This window comes from Phoenix dactylifera, unplaced genomic scaffold (genome assembly GCF_009389715.1).
Source record: "Phoenix dactylifera cultivar Barhee BC4 unplaced genomic scaffold, palm_55x_up_171113_PBpolish2nd_filt_p 000144F, whole genome shotgun sequence".
Classification (NCBI taxonomy): Eukaryota; Viridiplantae; Streptophyta; class Magnoliopsida; order Arecales; family Arecaceae; genus Phoenix; species Phoenix dactylifera.
Window position 1 is genome coordinate 750,839 of NW_024067699.1, and position 21,334 is coordinate 772,172.

Below are 21,334 nucleotides of genomic sequence, written 5' to 3' on the forward strand. Positions count from 1 at the left end.
CCAGACTCAAGTTGTTGTTCGGGGTACACCTAGCTGCGAGGATTCAGTCCCTTCCGTTACCAGGATGTGGGGGGCTAGATGTCAGGGTGTGGGTTATCTTGAGCCGGGCCAGTGTTAGACTGGGAGATCTCTCCTGTGTTATTCAGCCGGAGCACCAGCCGGAGCCGGATTGCACTTGGATCTGGAGGTCCGGACTCCTCCCGAGGGTAGCTTTCTTCTTATGGAATTTATTCTGGGACCGCCTTCTGACGAAAGCAGTGCTGAGCAGGCGTGGCTGGGGGTCCCCGCAGAGTGCGGAATGTGTGGAGCTGAGGAGTCGGTGGACCACGTGCTTTTCCAATGTACATGGGCGAGGTCGACATGGCAGTGGACTGGGATCCCGTAGGGGGGCCGGAGTGTGCGACTACAATTCCTTAGGATGATACGGCAGTGGCTAGCTAGTTCACGGACTCGTAAAGAGGGCATCAGAGCGACTTGCACAGCACATCAGATCTGGTTGGCAAGAAATTCTCGTACTCTCAGCGAGCGTAGGGTGTCACCGAGGTTTGTTGCAAAGCTTGCTCGAGCATAGGCCACGGAGATCAGGCCCATCCCTTCTGCAGATAAACCTTTGATAGCTCGGGACACCTGGGGTTCCCCCCTTGCTTCGGCAACTCCTCAGATGGTGTTTCTCACCTGGGAGCCCCCACCCCCGAGCTTCCTCAAGGATGGGTCAGTTCTGAATGGCGGTACGCGGGGCGGTACAGGCTTTGTCATACGGGGCCTGCACTTCAGGGCAGTGGCCGCAGGTAGCTGCCAGTTTTTTGATACATCGGTTCCGGGAGCAAAGCTGCGTGCAGCCTGGGCGGGTCTTCGACATGCGCGGGTGGTGCTGCGGGCCAGCTCGATTATTCTGGAGGGCGATTAGGCCACTGTCATCGGATGGATTCAGAGGGGGTCGAGGGGTGAGAGCACAGACCACCCCTTGATCCGCGACATAGTGATGATGATGAGAGATGGGGGGGCCATCCAGGCCAAGCATGTATTTAGGGAGGCCAATGGGGCGGCCGATTGGGTGGCTGCCTACGCGGCCCACCACTCGGGGTATGCCCTGTGGTCGGGGGAGGGGGAGCTGCCATTGGCACTTCGCGAGTTGTTGTATTTTGACCTTGTTGGGTGTATTTGTATACGCACTGTATGAAGCACCCGTTTTTAGCAAATAAAAAAAAAAGTATTCCCTTCCCTTCATAGTTATAACAGTGATTATCACTGTTAATTAATTTTTATCAGCATGATATCAGCTAGCTTGGCCCAAATATCGCTGTCATGCTCACATCAACTGACCCCTAATCTGGAGTCGATTCAGGAGCGTGTCTTAGAGACACATTATAAGTGAATCAATGACATGCTGAAGGCTTGCAAACGGAAAGCTTTTAATATGTTTCACAATATTTTGGGAAAACGGGTTTTACCCTTCATTTGCATAATTTGCATCTCTTTGTTGCCGATGCCTCATCTATTTCCTCCTACTCCAAGTTCTTTGCCATGGCAATCACTTCTAAACACTACCTCTACCCCCGTTAGTTATTTAATATTCCTATTCTATTAACTTTTTTCTTATATAACTAAGATGAAGGGAACAAAAAAATAAAAAATATAAACTCTTTTCTTTTTCCTTGTTTGCAGTCACAATTATATTACATCGGTTCAAAAATTTGTCACCTCAAATCACATTTTTTCCACAAATCATAAGATTTTAAAGGCATTATGAAATCTCGAGCAATATATATAGGATTAGCGAATTCTGCTTGAAGTGTCAACCTAATGCTTTTCTTTAGCATTCATGCAACTTCTTTTGTGGTTATTCATGTCCAGAGTAAATGACGAGCATTTACGTACAGCGGCCATATAGACGCATACATCTAGATGCTTTGCACTACTGAACTTCAAAAGGTACGTGAAACGTGATAGATAGAATGATCAAGTGATTGCCCATGATGTGATTAAAAGCATATAAATACCATAAAAAAGAGGTTTCTATGGTTTTTATATGTTGTCATGACACATCAGAGGTTTTACATAAAAAAGAAAGAAAGACGCATCAAAGGTTAATAATCTAATGTCATTGCATGACACAAGGATGGAGATCCCATTTTGGGGCCTAATTTCTTGCAACTATGGTCGCTATTCTTCATCTTCGTTAACTGGGTCATATTCAATGATGTCATGCCATTTTGTTTGCTACCCATTCACAAACTCCATGTTCACCAGCATGCATCTCCCATTTACTGAAATCAGTTAGATCACGCAAATTATCAGCTCTAAGGGCGAAACCTTAGCTCCTTATATAGTTGAACCTAAGCTAATGATGAAGATATCTAAAGGAAGCAGTAGAGAAGAAATCAAATTCAAGCAATGAGCGCACAATCAGCTATGAAGACTGCTTTTCTCTTGATCATGGTTCTGCTTGCTACCGTCGCCGCGAATGCTGCATCGATGGCGATACATGAAGCAAGTAGCATCCCTGCAAGTTTAGGTAAGAGACTAAGGAGCTTCCTTGGGAGGACTGGTGGCATTTGGAATTCAGTAAGCATAGGAGTGGAAGGTGGAAGTGAAGTTGATAGCTCCAAAATGAGAGCAAAGGTGGGAGACAAAGGAGGCAGGCATGTTGGGAGTACTTCTTCAAGCTGCATGACTCTCGAATATTGCAAGAAGAACAAGGTGATTTGCACCAAGAAGTGCAGCAAGCGGCATGGCAGCGTCGTCGAGAAGAAGCATATCCCAAAGAAGTGCACTATCAAGTGCAAGAAGTGCATCCCAGACTGCTAAACATCTTAGATTCCCTTATTTGATAAGAAGTTATTAAGAACAGGTTCTCTAGTTTGTTTGTCATCTCTTCCTTAGGTTCTTTATGTTGAAGCTCTCTTTTCTAGTAATATTGTGGTTCAATGAAATAAAAGATAATTCCTCCAACAGATCAGGGATTTTCTTTTTCATACTGGCTTCAATATTGAAAATTACAGGGTTCTACGATGTGCTATTAAGAGGAAATCTACAACAGATGACATCTCTAATCTTCATGAATGTAAGATTTGGTGACAGGTCTCTGATATAATTCTGCAACAGACTTCACCTGCAAGCTTGTTGATACCTTAGCCTAATCTTTCTTGCAAACAGAAAAGGTGACAAAAAATTGAATGCCACCAATGTGGGTTCGAATCAAAAGGAGCCTTTTGAGGAGAAGGCCCAATAATCGTCACCAATCAATGTTGCATTTGTTCAGAGGACCAAAAGGTTCAAATTCATCTTTCTGATTGATCTGATAGGAGGGAAGGAAGAATTCCCTCAATTCGCTCAACTCAAATCTCTCAAAAGAACATTAGAAAAGATGGAAAAATTATGAAAGTAGAGTTTATATTTTTTTTTTCTTTCGTTAATGATTAGAAAACTGAGATACATAGCCTTTATTTATGATGGTGAGATCCATCCTCGCACAGTTCGGGTCGGATTCCTTTCTTAGTTCTAATAGGACTCACTTTCCTAAAATGTATATAATAGGTAAAAATAAATTTAAAAAAGCTAAAATTCTACAAGAGGTAAATCTTGACTTGTATATCGACTTTGCCTTCTATCGCTCCATTTGATTTCTCTCGAATTAGGAGATACACGCCCTAAAAGATAGGTGTCACATCATAGATCTTGAAAAGTTATTCGATTTTCAAAAAAAAAAATCATTTCAGTCAAACGTCATATGATCAAATTATGATTTCCGAATGTTTGGCTCGTGATTCAACTTTTTGATATAGTGGATCTTGCTTTTGTATCCCATCCCACCCTATTCGTAATAGTCAAAATAGTCTACATCGAATTTATTGGTTCTCTTGGATCATTGATGAAACCTGAATAATTGAATTATTAATGCAAAGATAATAAAACAGCTTATCACCAACATGTTCACATGCAATTTAATCGTACCTGAGTGCTAGCGGATGAAGCAAGGACATCAACACCAATTGATATGTGAAAGGATTTTTTTTCTATCCACAAACAATTAATGAAACCTCCGCTTAACCATGCATCAATTAAGAATGGATGCTTATGCAAGCTCTCGCTGAAGTTGCATCATCTAAAAATATTGTCAGTAGGGGAAACCACTCATGGAGGTGACCTCAATTGAATACAGGTTCAAGCACGCATGCTGACCATCAATCAGCTCCAAACACACTCCAATCGTATTATTACTGTATCTTTCTTTTCAAAGCCTGGGATTTTTGGTGAGAGAATTTTTGTAAGTTTTTTTCGTATCCAATACTAGATATATCTGAACACTATAATTGAACAACTTTACTACCAATTACCAACGGAATGTTTTGGCAATCACAATTTTCTATCTCCTATTACTGATTACTTTGTTTTAAGTCATTAGATCTTGCATACCCTATCAAATTATTCTAGGGAGTGATGCAGCCGTGTCGCAAGCCCAGCCCAAGTAGTAGGTTTGGGATCAAGTACAAAAGGCTGCTCTCACAAGAAATTTTTTTTTTTATCATGAGTGAGCATGTAGAATATCCAATGATTGGCCACAGCAAACTCAAAGGGGAAAAGAAAAAGAGCAGCAGCTTTTACGGTCAACAAAAAAAAAAAAAGGTTGGATCGTGGGAGGTGTCAGATAAGGAAGAGAAATGGCAATAACGAGATAGATTACGTCTAATGCCATCTAATAGTGATTGATTTTTTTATGACTAATTTCTAGCTTTGGTAGACCTAAAAACTGGTTGTGTAGGTGGATCTGTCATCTTTAAAATCGACAACTAAGATCTTATTAATTCTCATGCAAGCATTCAACTTTGGCGATAATGATGCAACCATTGCAAAAATATTGCCTACAAGGAAGCTTTGAACAATCTTAGCAGGATGAAGTTAATATCAATTATCTTGGATCATAGTTGTCTATGAATCGTAGATTCATACTACTGTCACTGTCACAGTCGGTAGAGCAAATATCTCTTACCATATGCAGCTCTTCCAGTTCGTCCTTTTTGATGCATTTATTTAGTCCAACGAATTTGGCTTGGATCGAGGAGTCAATTACACGCTTGCTCGTTAACGAATGAGAGGGCGGCGATGACTTCATTATCGTAGCAACGCCTGCACGCAAGCTAATTACTATTTTCGTGGCTGGTTTCCGTTTGGTGTTCCTTTTGATGGTCAACGTACGTCTAGAAGAGAGAGTTGGGGGTTGAGGCGTTTAATGTGGGTAGAGGAAAAGATTTTTAAACCAAGTACAGCCGAGCAATTAATTCAAGTGGGCTATTGGTAGTTGGGGGATTCGTGACAATGTCATGCATGTATTTGTTTGAAAAATATATACATGTATGGAGTTCCGTCATCAATTATGCTGCTCTTGGTGGTAGCTTGTATAAAGACACACACACACACACTCAATGCAAGGTAAAGAAAAAACGGTCGATTTTCATTACTTTCCATCATATATATATATATATATATATATATATATATATGCACACACATATGTAGATATATGTATTTTTAGTGGCAATAGGATCCTTTAGGCTCCATTTGGGAGAGCTAAAATGTACTTTCTGGCCCTCCAAAAATATTTTTAGATAAAATAGAGGTATTTGGTAAAAATATTAGAAAGCTGTTTTACCTTTTCTAGAAAGCTAAAATCAATATTTTGGAAGAAGCTCCATTTTGAAGCTTTCCGAAGAAGTACTTTTAGGTCCGGTTGGAAATTTATTTTTTTACCAAAATATCCATAATAAAATATAACAATTACACAAAATGTCTTTTTATAATTCTGAAAATCTACTAGAAAATTTGTTATAGAGATAAATGGTCATCAGAAGGGTGAAAAATTAATTTACATTAATAATTATAATATTTTATATCTTTGTTATTGTATTATACTATAAATATAATATTATATTACATTATATCATAATATATTAATATATTATATTAAATAATTTAATATTACATTAATACTATAAAAAAAATAATTTACACTTATAATTATAGTATTTTATACCTTTATTATTGTATTAGACTATAAATATAATATTATATTACATTATATCATAATGCATTGATATGTTATGTTAAAAAATTTAATATGATATTAAATTATTATGCTATAATATATAATATTATATTACTATATTATAATAATATTATATTACATTACAATAATATTATATTATATCATATATTTATATATTAATACAAATTATATTTTATTATGCTCTATTACGTAATACTATGCTATGTCTTTTATGGTCATTTTGTCATACTAAAAGTACCTTCTTAAATTATTTACTAAACACACGTTGAAGTGCTATAGCATTTTAAAAATGTAGTTACCAAACAGCAAACAGTTTTTTTATAAAAGCTATACTTTAGAAAGCTCTATTTTCAAAAGCTCTACATCAAAAAGCTCTACTGCTAACGGCTTCCCAAACGGAGACTTAGTAATAAAATTGTGTAGCGTTCTCTTAGTCTCTGCATGGCCACTAGTCAGCGGACTGGGAGCCGCTTGAAGCTGGCAAGTACTTAAGTCTCCCTAATGCGAGCCTAGTTACTCGAGCATAAACCAAGCCACAGAGTTTTGGCTAGAGAAGGAACTAGACTACGTAAATGGACCCATAAGTGAAAGAGTATTGTTTCTTACCACAAAAAAAAAAAAAAGAAACACTATTGTTTCTTGAGAGAAAAAAACGGAAGAGTATTGTTATAGAAACTAGTTTATATTCACAAATAGTTTTAAAATCCAAAAATCTAAGAGCTGACATGATCTTATTTTTTTGTGCCCGAGATGTGCAAGAGTCATAATAAAAAAAAAATCGAAATAAGTGCAATGGAAAAATTATTTACTACTATATACAATGTGATCAAATAAATGATTAGCCGAGCACTAACTCCGATCTTGTGGATTATCAAAACGGATTGATAACTTGCCAGTACACGCTGAGCGACTGCACCTGAACTCGATCTGTTCAGCTTTCAACTTTCCTTGAACACATCATTGCCATCAAAAAGAAAAAGGAGGCTACATTAACCACAGTGACTTCAAAAAAAAAAACATTGGTAACTTGCGGACATACAATCAAAAAAAAATACTTTGTCAGCCTATTTAGAGGTAAAATGATTAATATTATTTTATAGCTAAACTAAATGTAGCAGCCCAGCCACTATAAGAAAAGTTAGTTTTACCGACGCTTGTTTGCCGACGTTTTTCACAAGCGTCGGCAATGTTTGGTCTGGCGCCAAAATTTGTCGACGGTTTTAAAAAAGCGTCGGCAATAGACGACGCTTCATGGGTTAAGACGGCGCTAAAAAGCGTCGTTGAAAAATAAAAAAAGACAGACACTTCTCAAAGCATCGTCGGAGGCCATCTTTGAAATGACGACGCTTTCATAAGCATCGTAAGAGGCCAAAACTCCCCCCCCCCCCAAAACAAAAAAAAACCCGCGTCCCGCCCACCCCCCCTTCCTCGAACGACGCTTTACAAAGCGTCGTCGGAGGCCCATTCTTCCTTACAAATCCCTAACCCCCTCCCCTTCTCTCTCCGTTGCTCGCTTTCAAAAGCGATCCCTAACCCCTCCAGCCGCCGCACCCCCCTCCCCTCCTCTCTTCGTTGCTCTTTCTCGATCTCCAGATTCAAGAAGCCATCTCCTTCTCCGACCAAGTCCTCCTCTTCCTCAAATCCCCCTCTTCCCTCTCCATTTCCGACCTCCTCTGCCTCTACTACTCTTCCTCTCTCTCCATCACACCAGGCGGCGGTTGGTGGGCTGGCCCCATGGAAAGCGGCCTCATCTTCGGCTCCCCTCCTCTTTTCCTGGCTTCTCTTCATGGCTTTTTTTGTTAACCAAAAGATTAACTAGTGTTTTTGGTTGTTTTTGTTCTGTCGGTGCAGCTTCAGAGAAGAGGCAAAGTTTTATTGTCATACAACAGATTTATCAAGTAAGTAGAAGTCCCAAGTTCGATTTCCTCCTCCATCTCTCTTAGTTATTGATGCTAAGAAGTTTTATTTTATTTTCTTTTTTTTTTGGTTATCTTAGGTATGAAATCCAACGCATCAAGGGTGGAAATCCGGACATCACCCACAGAGAGGCTTCACCTCTCTTAGCGAGAGGGAAGAGCGAGGGCCTTCGAGCGGGAGAAAGAGGCGGACGGAGCGGGAGGAAGGAGTGTTCAAAGGACAGAGTAGGGAGTTTTATTTTTTCAGAGAAAAATGGCGTTCGAGGTGTTGAAGGGAGAGGAGATGGAATGTGCCTATTTGGATGAGTATGAGAAGCTCGTCATCCGGATGAACACTTCTAGGTTCGTTCCCTTGCTCTATGTTATGTTCTGTAAGCTTTTGTTTTCTCTGGTTTTTTTTCCCTTTGTTTCAAACTGTTTACAACTCCAGTTGCTTAATCTCTATATCAACGTATCTCTCTTATCATTGCTGAATAGCGATTCGGCAGAGATCCCCCTTCATCTTTGACCTCTAAAACTTGCTAAAAGGAAAAAATCTTTTTAAATAATTTTTTTTTCAAAAAAATAGTTATAACGACGCTTTAAAGTGTCGCTAACTAAAAAATACAGTTAAAAGCCGACGCTTTAAAGCGCCGCTAACTGTGTGATAGCGACGCTTAAAAGCGTCCTTAAAAAGCGTCGCTAAAAACCCTTTAGCGATGCTTTTGAAAAGTGTCGGCAAATATTTTTTCCACTCTTACATAGCCGATGCTTTGGCGACGCTTTGGAAAGCATCGGAAAGATTTATACCGACGCTTATAAGCGTCGGTAAAGACCTTAAAAAGCATCGCCAAAACTTCCTTTTCTTGTAGTGAGCCCAGCCCAACTTTGGGCTTGTGGGCCGGCCTGAAAGAGGCCAGCCCAAGGCAAATCATGCCCTATGGCACGAGGCAGCGGAGAAGAAACTCTGGTTGGAGTCTTCTTCTCCTCGGCCTTTTCTAACTAGTAGTTGGAGTCCTAGGGCCGTTGGGACCCTAGGGCTCCTATATAAAGAGAGAGCTTTCACCCTCCAAAGCCTCCACCCCGAGCAATCTCCCTTCCTTCTCTCCCGTTCTTTTTTTTTTCCGGTTAAGCTCGCAATTGCTTGTCACTGTGTTCGCTAAAAAATTGGGGCTTCTGGACACCACTGGGTCGAGGTATCACCCTAGCCATCTTCCCCTTTTCATGCCTTTCTTTCCACGACTCAAAGACATGGCTGTCAGCCGAGAAGGCAGCCAAAAATCAATAGGGAAAAAGGATCCCTGTTTCGGTTTTATCTCCTTTATTTTTCTTCCTTCCACCTTGACAGCCAATCACTGCTGTCTTTGCCACCATCACAACCTCACCGGAGGTCGAGCCACTAGCGGGTGCTAGTTGCCACCAGTGCCGACTCCCGCCCACCCGGCTCAAGATTTCAAGCCTCTTCTATTTTGAGAAAGGAGAGAGTTTTCTCTTTCTCTTCTTCTTTGTGTCGGCCGGCCACCACCACCGGTGGTGCCGTGACTGAAGACCCTCCATGGCCATCGTCACCGGGGGCTGGGCCGCCTAGTGGCCATCACCCCTGTTCCGAGAAGAGAGGGAGAGTGGGTTCTCCCCTATTTTAGGATAGAAGAGAGCCTCTCTCTTTCTCTCTTCTCTCTCTTGGTTTCCTTTCCTCTATATTCTCTCTTTTGTTTCTCTCTCAACTTGGATTGTCTCTCTCTAGAATTGTTGGACCTAGTAAGGATGTCCCTCAGTGACTTTTGTCGGCTCTAGTGAAGGGCGCCAGTCCATATTCATTGGGCAACGTGCCAACCTCCCACCACAGCACTTACTGAGCACGTTTGAATTTCAACATCATCAATCAATATTGAGCTATCTCTATTGTAGCATGACTCTTGAGTTGACTTGTTAGACTAACTGGATCTGATCAATCCAAGCACTTGGATGGTACTACCTAGCTGACCTTAATAAAGAGTCTTGGTCTAATGTCGCTACGACCACCCGTCACGCTAGCTTTACCCCAATCATTGCTGAATACCACTGGATTCTATCATTATGAATATCTATTGTGTTACCTGTATCGTAGTCTGATTCTTATTTCATGATTTGACTGGTTGGACTGGCCAGAGTGAACCAACTCGGACCGCTGGACGCTGTTACCTAATCGACCATATCCGTCCTACACCCGACTATTATTAGCTACCATTGAATCTATAACTGATGATCCTTGATTTATTATCCTTTTCTTGATTAAATATATATATTTTGAACAAATGGATTGAGTTACGTTATGCTGACCGATTCAAACAATTGGGCGTTGTAATATAGCTGACATTGTAAATCTTCTAATATAAGTCTATTGTCACAGTCAGCCCTAGTTTTGTATGGCACTATAGTCATCCATACAAAAAGAAGCCCAACAAGATCTTATCTCTGGTTTCTCTCTCCTCCTATTTCTTCTCTTAGTATTTCTCTCTCCACTCTAGTTTCTCTCTCTTTGTGTTGGTACTTTCTCTCTCTAGCTTGATCCAAAAAAAATGTTGGTTGTCAGGGCTGCTAGATAGTCCTAGGTTGCTATGTGATGGTGGACCCTTTAGTGGATTAATAGATGGTTCTTGGTTGTCGGATACCTCGGATAATTTTTTATGTTAATTTGGTTCTGTAGGAGAACAATCTTTTGGATAAAAGGATGTTGAGCAGGATTCTACGCATCCCGGTATGTGGAGTGCAGTGTGGCCTAGTGATTAGTTTGTTTGGTTGTCAGCAAAGAGGTAAGAATCCTTATACACCAACCTGCATGGTATAGATATTTTGTACATATATGTGTATGATATGCTAATGATCAAGATAAGTAAGAGCATGAATAGTTTTATGATGATTTTGGTATTAAATCAAATTTTGATCATGTGTGCTTGTGATTGATGGTATAATTGATGCATATATGAGCATAACTTACACTTGCATAATCGAACTAATAGACGTGGTGTTCTGGACAAACCATCTTACATTGATTGCCCTGTCACGGGTGGAAAACATGACCGTGGTTGGCTAAAGTCAGAAATAAAAAGAAATTGATGTGTGGATGGTGAACTTTATTGAATGAACAAGAACTTTGGGCTTATCTCATTACTATTAATTACCTCATCTAGGCTAGAAATATGATACTATTGATTGCCCTGTCATAGGCTGGAAATATCATACTATTGATTGCCCCATCAGAGACTAAAAATGTGATACTATTGATTGCCCCTTCATGGGCTAAAAATGTGACCGAGATTTAGCCCAAAGTTGAAAAGATAATTGATTTGGATTAAGTTAAAAATGAATAAAATGAAAAGTATTGAAAATACTAATAAGGATTTATGAGATATCGTATTATATATAACTCTTGAGTGGCTAGATTTCTATTGATATTTGACTTACATATTTATACTCATTATTCGAGCATTATTAATTGTCGGTTTGTAATTTCATAAGGTGTGTAATGATTTCTTGCAGTTTTTAATTTAAATTATTATTATGTTGGTGAGGATGTATGGGGATTCTTGTTGGATTGTAAAGCTCACAACTCCTTTTCTTTCTCTTTTTCAGAGTTGCAAGTTGCATAATATACGGCTATGGTTTAGATCATAGGTGGAGGAGATGATTAGATAGAGCAACACTGATACTAGTTGGATGATTATATTTTATAATTGGACCAACTTTGTTGTCTGGTATGAATTGAGATTATTATCGTTCAATGACATTGAGGTTGTAATATTTTTTTTAGGCATTGCATATTCTCTAGGGCTGTCCTAGAGAGTGTGCGGTCGTGTGGCATCCCGAACTCAGGTGTTGGGTTCGGAGCATGATAGAGTGGTATCAGAGCTTAGGTTTAAGATCATTGGGGATTATGACAAATAAAATATTGGAGCTTAGGTTTAAGATCATTAGGGATTGTGCAAAAAAAAATATCATAGCCTAGGTTTCAAATCACTTGGGATTGTGACAGAAATAATATCAGAGCTTAAGTTTAAGAACACTAGCGACTATGACATAAGTAGCATCAGAGTTCACTCGGGATCACTTCGAGACCCCATTTTGAAGAGGAAGAAGATCGAGCCCACTTGGATTTTCTTTGGAAGACAACCCCAGAGATGCCTCATACTCCAAAGATGAGAAGGCCGACCCCCACGTCGAAGGATTAGCAAGTCAACCAACCTCTTCAGGTTAAAAATGGCCCAAGCAGGAGACTCGGCCGCTGCACCGAAGGCTTGACGTGCCAACCGACCTCTTCAAGTCGAACATGGCCCAAGCAGGTGAAATGGCCACTGCCTCAAAGCTCTAGCGGGTCTACCAACCTTTTCAGGTCGAAAATGGCCCGAGCAGGAGATCCGACTGCCATGCTGAAGGCTTGGCGTGCCAACCGGCCTTTTTAGATTGAAAATGGTGCAAAGAGAAGACCAAACCACTCTAATTTTTTTTAGAAGCTAATCTTAGTGATGCCTCCGAGAGCATACTCCTGAGATGCCTCTAGAGCAAGACTCTAGGGATGACTAACAAAAAAGGCACCGACCCCCCCTCAGCTGAGCTCATTCAGAATTCTTCGAAAGACAAACTACAAAAAGATCAGCCGACGACCCGAGACATGCTAAAGCTCTACAAGGAAAATAGTTTGGCGAGACAACCAGACCACAAATAAAGAAATATAACGATAGCTAGTAAAGATCGAAGTTAGGTACTTTAGAAAATTTCTTTACTTTCATTATTTTTTAGTACATACATTGATCTCAATGGAAGCAGAGCCAAAAAGAGCTACAATGAAAAGTCAGAGCTCGACACAACGACCTAGACTCGGATGAAGAATAAACAGCAAAATAATGAAAGCAAAGACCAAAATTAGGTACTTGAGAAACTCTTTGCTTTCAGTAAAGTTGTAAGCTTTTACATTGACCTTGATAGAGGCCGAACAAAAAGAAATCATTGAGCTCAGACTACTTGAGCGGAAAGCAAAAAATGACGAGGCAAAAGGCTTCATCCTTCGCCCTCGCCCCCATCGGCACCTTCACCATGGACGACATCGCCTCCCTCGTCGTCGATGGGGTTGCCGCCCTCGCCATCGATAGGGTCGTTGCCTTCATCGTCGATGTCGCTGTCATCATCAAGGGTAGAGAAGTCCATCACTAGGAAAAGATGCTAAACTTGAGCTCGGCATGCCTCGAAGCTCTTCCCAAAGGTGTCTGCCCCATTCTCCAAGGCCTCCTCTCAGAACTCCTCCGAGCATAGTACTCCTCGACTGCCTCCACGACCTTTGCCTCGGCACGAAGGACTTACTCCATGGCCTCATTAGCCCACCACCCGACCTTGTTGGCTCGCTGCTCGGCTATAGCAGTTAGCTGCTCAGCTTCTTGAGCCCTCTACTCGGCCTAGGCCTCCTTAATAGAAAGCTTCGTTGTCCTCCGATTGGTGGCTTTGAGGGCCTTCCTGGCTGCAGATAATTGGGCCTCCTTCATCTCTGCCTGGATCTGCGCGGCTGAGGCGTTGGCTTTCGCCAACCTAAATTCATCTTTGGCCAACTTGGCCTTCACCTTGGCTAGCTCAGCTTGCTCTTCAGCAGCTTTCCATTGCTTCTCGAGTGCCAAACTATGCTTTACGAACTTCGTGGCTGATCGCTGCATTTTGCTAACCACAAGGGTATGCTGGAAAGAGAAACAACAATCAGTGATAGAAGTGAAGGACAACACGAAAGCTTGCAAGTCAGAGACCTACTCGAATGACCATGGTGTAAACATTATTGAAGAACCCATCGAGGCTAGTAGAGTGCACAGTCTCCATGTTGGCCTGGAGCTGCATGCCTCAACCAACTCCATCGCCAACCTGGGGTTCGCCAGAGCCGAGTCTGACTCTCGGTCTGACCACCTTAGAGAGTAAACCTTGGGGGCGCGGCCCAGAGTAGGAGGGCATTCCTTGCGAGTGGATGAGCTCAGGTCAGACCAAGCCAGGCCACAAACCTCGGGGACTGAAGCCTTGGGGAAGCCATGATGGAAGTTTCAGTGGCCACGGCTGAGGAGGACTCCCCCCTCGGCCTTTTCTTCTAAGGGGCCAACCGAAGGGGATTCCCCTTGCAGCCTTTTCTTCTAAGGGGCCATGATCTCTACGGCATCTTTGGTGACAGAAGCCAAAGAAGACTCCCCCCTCGGCCTCTCCTTCGACGGAGCCTAATCCTTGGCGACCACGAACGACCTCTTCTTCACCTTCCTCCTCTCACGAATCTACAAGAGATCGAACTTCATGGAGACAAGAACTGCAAAACTTGGGACGAAGTCAGAAAGGAATACGACAAGGTGATAAAGGAAGAGTTCAGAAGGAGCTTACCCAAAGAATCAGCCGGGCTTAAACCGATATTAATCAGAGTCTCCTCGGACAACAACTCCTGCTAGGCAAAAATCTTGGATCGAGATTCTAGAAGCCTGTTCAAGATCCTTTGGTCGTCATCAGAAAACCTCAAGGGCTGACTTAGGTCGGTTTGGGGCACCGTCCATGTGGTCTTGAATCCCCACAACTACTTAGGGTGGACCAAAAAGAATCTCCCTTTCCACCCATGGATGAAAGAGGGAGTACCTCGGATCAGCTAGTGATCCTTTTGAGGAGAAAAATACCACAAATTGTTGTCCTAAGTATGCTTCTTCATAGTGAAGCACTCTCGGAAGAGGAAATCAGGGCCTGGATGCCCCAAAGAAATCAAAGAGAAAGAAAGCTGACAAAGACCCGCCAGGAGTTGGATACTAATTGGGTCGAGATAAGGCTATAAGTCCTCATTAGCTAGACAAAAAAAGGATGGAGAGGCAATCTCAACCTAACCCTCAGAGTTTCCTCGTATAAGCCGAGTTGAGAAGGAGGTTGAGTAACCCGATCACTAGGACCAGCGTGCTCGAAGATGAACTCGGAAGGAATAAAGTGCTGGGCTCAAACGAAGTTCATCTCCTTTTATGTGAGGACAGACACTTTGTGGTCCGGGCCCGATTGGACCTTGGACTTAGTCAGAGGTGACGGCTGCCGAGCCTGGGGAGAATGATCAGGTGACCGACTCCCCTCTGACATGTTAACCTCACTGTCGCTAATGGCAAGCAAAATGAAGAAGGACGAAAAAATGAAAGAATGAAAAAATGATAAAGAAGGACGAAGAGATGAAGAATAAGAAGACAAGAAAAGGGTTAAGCAGTCAAGGAGCGAGAACCCACCAAAAATAGAGAAACAATGAGGACATCAGAGCCGAAAATGAAAGACTTTATCGGAGCACCACCTGGGGGCCTAGACGCTCGAGCACTCAGGTGGAGGAGAAAATGGAGCAAAAGGTGGAGCTTGAAGGTTGGGGATGCCCTTATATAAGTGTGCAGACGATCCCGAACGAAGCACTGGTCCGGCTATTCAAGCAGATCGAGCCCCATATCAGCTTGGGGTACTGCATGGACAATTCATCGAATCGCTGCAATAACAAAGTCTCGGTGTTACCCTACAATAACGACGTCTCGGGATGGCCCGGATCCTGTGATGCTTCGGAAAGACCGATCAGCGCACTTAATGCCTCTGACAAAGGTCTCACCCTCGATTGTGGTAACTGCTCGACTTCCATTGCCTGAACTAGAGTGCAGTTTGGCTTCGAAAGTGGGGGGCAGGTGATGGAAAGAAATATTGCACCTCGACCTCGAACCAAACCTATCTCCTTGACCTCAGATGTGAATTGAGGCAATCGACCTTGACCTTAGCTGAGGAGAAGACCAATCGAGGAACTGCCAGCCGAGGGAACAATTAGCGCGCGTCGACAAGGGCTGGCAACCCTAATAGTTGATAGCTGTTCGTCCGATTCCTGTCTAACTAAAAATATGCTAAACAGATCGTTGTTAGAACCGACGAACAAAAGTTAAATTTAAATTTACTCTTACCTGTTCTACTCGAAGAATAGTGGTTGTAAGAGGTCGATCCACAGGGAGGTGATTGGAGTTGCATAAAAATTAGAACGTTCACTCGGATTCAAAATCGATTTTTGAATAATAGAAGAAAAACATTATATCGGGGATGATGATGAATTCTCTAGTCTACTGGAGAATTATTTTTTTATTTAAAAATAATAAAAAGACATGTACTTAGATTTAAAGAGCATTTATATTTTTAACTAATCCAAGAAAAGCTTTGGCATAAATAAAAATGGATGAAAACAAGAAGAAACTGCATAAAGAAAAATTTAATGTATTGCATAAAAAGAAAAATTAAACCATTGCATGAAGAAAACAGAAATTAAACTAAACCTAGAACAAGGATTGCATGAAAAAGAAATGATAGATTTGATAAAAATAACATCGATTACAAATAACAATGGAGATTAGACCTAATACTCCTTCTCTTTTGTAAATAAAATAAAGAAAAAGAAAGTAGAACAAGTCACTTTTCTTCTCCCTCTCTCTCCCACGGTGGAGCTCCCAAAATAAAATACTTTCTTTATTCCTTTCTTCTTCCCAAGAACAGAGCCTTGCTCTGTTTCTTCTTCTCAACACCCAGCCGACTCCTTCTTTGGTTCCCACCCCAACCGAGCACGCCACTGTTTCTTTGCCTCAACCCAGCACCGAGCTCTCCTCTCCTCCTCCTCCTTCTTCTCCTCTTATAGCCGCAGGGTCACTTGAAATGGAATCACCGAAGGGGGGCGCGGACGCGGTGCGGGATCGCGGAATCACGGAAGAGGGATTCCGAATCCGGCTCGGGCGCGATGTCGATTCGGGAAGGACGTTGGCTGAGGTTCCTTGATCACAGACGGAAGGAGATGCGGGCTGAGGCTGGGATTTGCTGGCTGTGAACGCGTTGATGGCGTGGAGGATTTGGAAGACGAATACGGACGGCTGTGGGTGCTGTGAGGCTTCTGGGATCATGGAAGATGGATCGGATGCTGGGATTTTGGTTCGGGATTCCTTCTTTGGATGTGCCGGACGCGATGCTTGGATCACGGAAGCGGGATCGAGGGCGAATCACGAATTAGGGAGAGCCTGGATCTCGGGAGGAAGGGGAAGGCGGTGATGCACTGCGGCTTGGATCCTGGCTGGAGCTGGGATTTGGGATGCTGCATCTGGGAAGGATGCGGAATCACGGAAGAGCTGGGATCTTCCGTGATCGATGGGAGGAAGATGGCAGACGGGCGTGGGATGATGGCATTCACGGCTTGGATCCTGGCTGGAGCTGGGAGATGGGGCTCTCGAATCCCAAAGAGGGGGGGCGTTGTGCGATCTTTGGCCCTCCTGATATGGGAGCTGGGAGACACCAAGTTCAGTCATTAAAAAAAAAACAAATAGTGTGATGTGAAATTTGGTTTGTAAACGGACGGACTCAGATCGTCACGGATCATTTGTTCTGACTGGAGATCTATTGCAAGTCTTTCATGGGTCACCCAGCACCTCATAGTTATGGTATAGCCAAATTAGATTTGCCCAAAATTATTTCCTAAAAGCACAAAAGAAATGGACCCGATTCGGATCCGAACCCGACTCAGACCCGACCCGATCTTCAACCGGGTCGGATCTGGGAAGGGGTCCTTCTTTAGTCAAATTTGTACTCAATGTGTATTTTATCTCTAATTTATGAAAATCTGTGCCAAACCCAAATATAATATTAATCTAGTAAATTTATCATTATCGGTTAGCAATAATACTAATTTAGGTGACATATAGGTCGCACTTTTGTGCTCTCATCACACCCCCCAACTAGCTTATTGCTAGTCTCTAGCAATTCAGTGCGAAAATGATAAAATGAGAGAGCAAAAGTGTTATTTATTATATAAATATCCTAAGATAAATACTCACTTTCGTAGAGCATTACGATTGCACTTAGCACGTGCAACAAGCCGTTAAACCCCTAGGTTACCCTAGTGGACGAATGTTGTCTCGTGAGGGTTTGCAGTGAAGTTACCCACAAACTTCAATCCCAAAATAAAATTTGTTTTATGAAATGAAAGTCTAATTTCAAGTACATAACTGATAAAAAGCACACAAGGTTTTAATTACTAAGTAGCCCAATTTCTAGGTTAGTATGCAATTTAAGTTGAAGTTATTAGGTTTTCCGTTAGGAAGTTGTAAGACTTATTTATACTTGAGTGCTCAGTGAAGTTTGGACCATGCACAAGCTAAGGTTTTGGATCTCCAAAATATCGCTAATATTAGTAGTTTCCAAGAATTGGTCGGACAAGACCTATTTGCTGATTCAAAATCATCTTTTCTGCAGAATTTCGAGAGCTGTGGATGTTTACTTTAATACCTCATGGGCTTTATCTGTAATATTCCAGTTTACTCGAATTTTTACAACGACGGCTTTCACACTATTGTCTTTCTTAAGGTCAATATACATTTTTTTTTTTCAAATTTTTTTTTTGTGTTTTTTTTTGTTTTTTTTGTTTTTTTTTGCATTAAAGGGAAATGATAATGTATATATTGTGCACTTTTACTCCTGTGATGATTCCTCCATGTAGCGAGCAATTAGTCGACAATTCTCACACCAGTTGGCATGAGGTGTCGGGCATCAAGACTCCCCTACGGACCTATGCTCGGGTTCCTCATCACAAGCCCGCTGGCCTTTTGACAATAGGTAGCCCTTTTCGATGTACCTGACTAAATCCACCAATTATTATTTTTTTTTTTTGGATCAGAAAAGATGGTTCATCAGGATTCGAGGTTGCTACCATATTCTCAACACAATGTCGAACCTATACCTTAAAAAATGCAGGTCAGATGTGTTGTGAAATTCAAAGCACTAATTAGCTTACAACTCACTAAAAGGAACTTAATAAAAAGAACTCACTTTGCACTACTTCCAACTAGTCATCGGGCTCTTAGATTTTATATACCTTGTGTGTTGTATTTATTTATTTTTTTTTAATTTTTTTTTTAATTTCCAAAAAAAATTTTAATTTTTTTTATATAAAATTCCAAATGCTTAAAAATACCCCCAAACCTAAATCTAACATTGTCCTCAATGTTAAAGAAAAATTAAAGCAGTAAGAGGACAGAGGAGAAGTTACCTGATATGGGTAGGTAAATTGAAAATTGGGGCAAAATCTCCCAAACCTGCATGTTAGTATATATATATATATATATTTTTTTTATAGAAGATATTTATATGTTGGGTTGCCTCCCAAGAGCGCTAAGTTTTATGTCTTCAGCCAGACAATTCTAATTCATTCATGATAAACAGGGTCGGTCAGAAGTGTCTCCTCGACTTCTGGACTTAAATACTCAAGGTATGGTTTTAAACGATGTCCATTAACTTGAAATGACCTACCATCTTTAGTATTGCATATTACTACTGCACCATGCGGGTGTACTTTCTCTACTGTGTATGGGCCAGTCCAGCGGGATTTAAGTTTTCCAGGGAATAGATGTAATCAAGAATCATATAAGAGAACTTTTTGTCCTTGGTAAAACTCTTTACGAGTAATCATTTTATCATGCATGACTTTCATGCGATCCTTGTACTTCTTAACACACTCGTAAGCATCGTTCCTAATTTCTTCAAGCTCGTCGAGCTGAAGCTTTCTATGTTCTCCCGCCTTGTCGAGATCGAAATTTAAGCGTTTGATTGCCCAATAGGCCTTGTGTTCTAACTCGACAGGTAAATGGCAAGCCTTGCCATAGACAATTCTATATGGGGACATTCCAATTGGTGTTTTGTAAGCCGTCCGATATGCCCATAGTGCATCTGTTAGCCTAAGAGACCAATCCTTTCGAGATGTATGAACAGTTTTTTCAAGGATGGTCTTGATCTCCCGATTGGAAATTTCGACTTGTCCACTTGTTTGTGGATGATATGGTGTACTGACTTTATGATTAATGTTGTACTTTCTCATAAGGGCTTTAAAGATTTTATTACAAAAATGTTTCCCCCCATCACTAATGATAGCACGAGGGGTGCCAAAACGAGCAAAGATAGATTCTTTAAGGAACTTGATCACCACTTTGTGATCATTGGTCTTACATGCGATAGCCTCAATCCATTTTGATACATAGTCAACTGCCACAAGAATGTACTGATGCCCAAACGACATAGGAAAAGGACCCATAAAATCAATACCCCAAACATCGAAAATTTCTATAATTAAGATAGGGTTCAGGGGCATCTCATTCTTTCTCGAAAGTTTTCCTAATCGTTGACATCGATCGCAAGATTTACAATAGTCATGCGCATCTCGAAAAAGTGTGGGCCAATAAAATCCGCACTGCAAAACTTTTGCAGCAGTTTTCTTCCCACTAAAATGACCACCACAAGCATGGTCATGACAAAAGAAAAGGACATTCCTTTGATCATGTTCAGGGATGCATCGTCTAATGATTTGATCAGGACAGTATTTGAACAAGTATGGTTCATCCCAAAAATACCACTTCACACGAGCTAGGAAGCGAAATTGTTCCTGTTTGGTCCAAGAGCTGGGCATTTGTTCAGTAACAAGGTAGTTGACTATGTCAGCATACCATGGAACATTGGTGTGGGAAATCATCATTAGTTGTTCATCAGGAAAAGTTTCGGATACAGGTAAGGATTCCGCAGATGACTCAACAATCAGTCTGGACAAGTGGTCAGCTACTACATTTTCAGATCCCTTTTTATCTCGAATTTCGAGATCAAATTCCTGAAGCAATAGGATCCAACGAATGAGCCTCGCCTTAGCATCCTTCTTTGTGAGAAGGTACTTAAGGGCGGCATGATCAGAATAAATAAGGACCTTGGATCCTATTAGATAGGGACGAAATTTGTCTAGAGCAAAGACAACAGCCAACAATTCTTTTTCAGTGGTAGAATAGTTAAGTTGGGCATCGTTCAGAGTTTTGCTCGCATAGTGAATCACATGGGGAAGCTTCCCCACTCGCTGAACTAGGACGGCACCTATTGCATAATCGGATGCGTCACACATAATTTCAAATGGCAGACTCCAATCAGGGGACCTTATGATGGGTGCTGAGGTTAGTTCAGACTTTAGTCTTTCGAAAGCAGTTATACAAATTGGCGAAAAATTAAAAGTAGCGTCTTTCGCCAACAAATCGCATAAGGGTTTCGACAATTTACTGAAATCCTTGATAAAGCGGCAGTAAAAACCCGCATGCCCTAAAAAGGATCTGACTTCCCTAACAGTCTTAGGAGGTGGCAATTTAGCAATTAATTCTACTTTGGCCTTATCCACCTCAATTCCTCTTTGTGACACAATGTGTCCCAAAACAATACCTGATTGGACCATAAAATGACATTTTTCCCAGTTAAGAACTAAATTTTTCTCTTTACATCGTTCTACAACAAGGGTCAAGTGATGCAAACATTCATTAAAGTTAGATCCGAATACAGAAAAGTC

At 41.5% G+C, this 21,334-nt stretch overlaps 1 protein-coding gene and 1 long non-coding RNA gene across 2 annotated transcripts; both read left to right on the top strand.

Moving 5' to 3' along the window:
• The first annotated feature begins 2,406 nt into the window (after positions 1-2,406).
• LOC120104941 lies at positions 2,407-2,921 on the top strand. Its single transcript, XM_039116894.1, has one exon. The coding sequence runs from the start codon at positions 2,413-2,415 to the stop codon at positions 2,806-2,808; it is 396 nt and encodes a 131-aa protein (XP_038972822.1). The 5' UTR covers positions 2,407-2,412; the 3' UTR covers positions 2,809-2,921.
• Positions 2,922-9,623: 6,702 nt separating this feature from the next.
• On the top strand, positions 9,624-11,921 carry LOC113461422. Its single transcript, XR_003383681.2, has 2 exons — positions 9,624-10,751; positions 11,572-11,921. It is a non-coding gene; the product is annotated as an uncharacterized LOC113461422 (long non-coding RNA).
• The last annotated feature ends 9,413 nt before the right edge of the window (positions 11,922-21,334 follow it).

Coding starts and splice junctions, on each gene's coding strand:
- LOC120104941 (XM_039116894.1), top strand. CDS start 2,413: ATGAAGACTGCTTTTCTCTTGATCATGGTTCTGCTTGCTACCGTCGCC.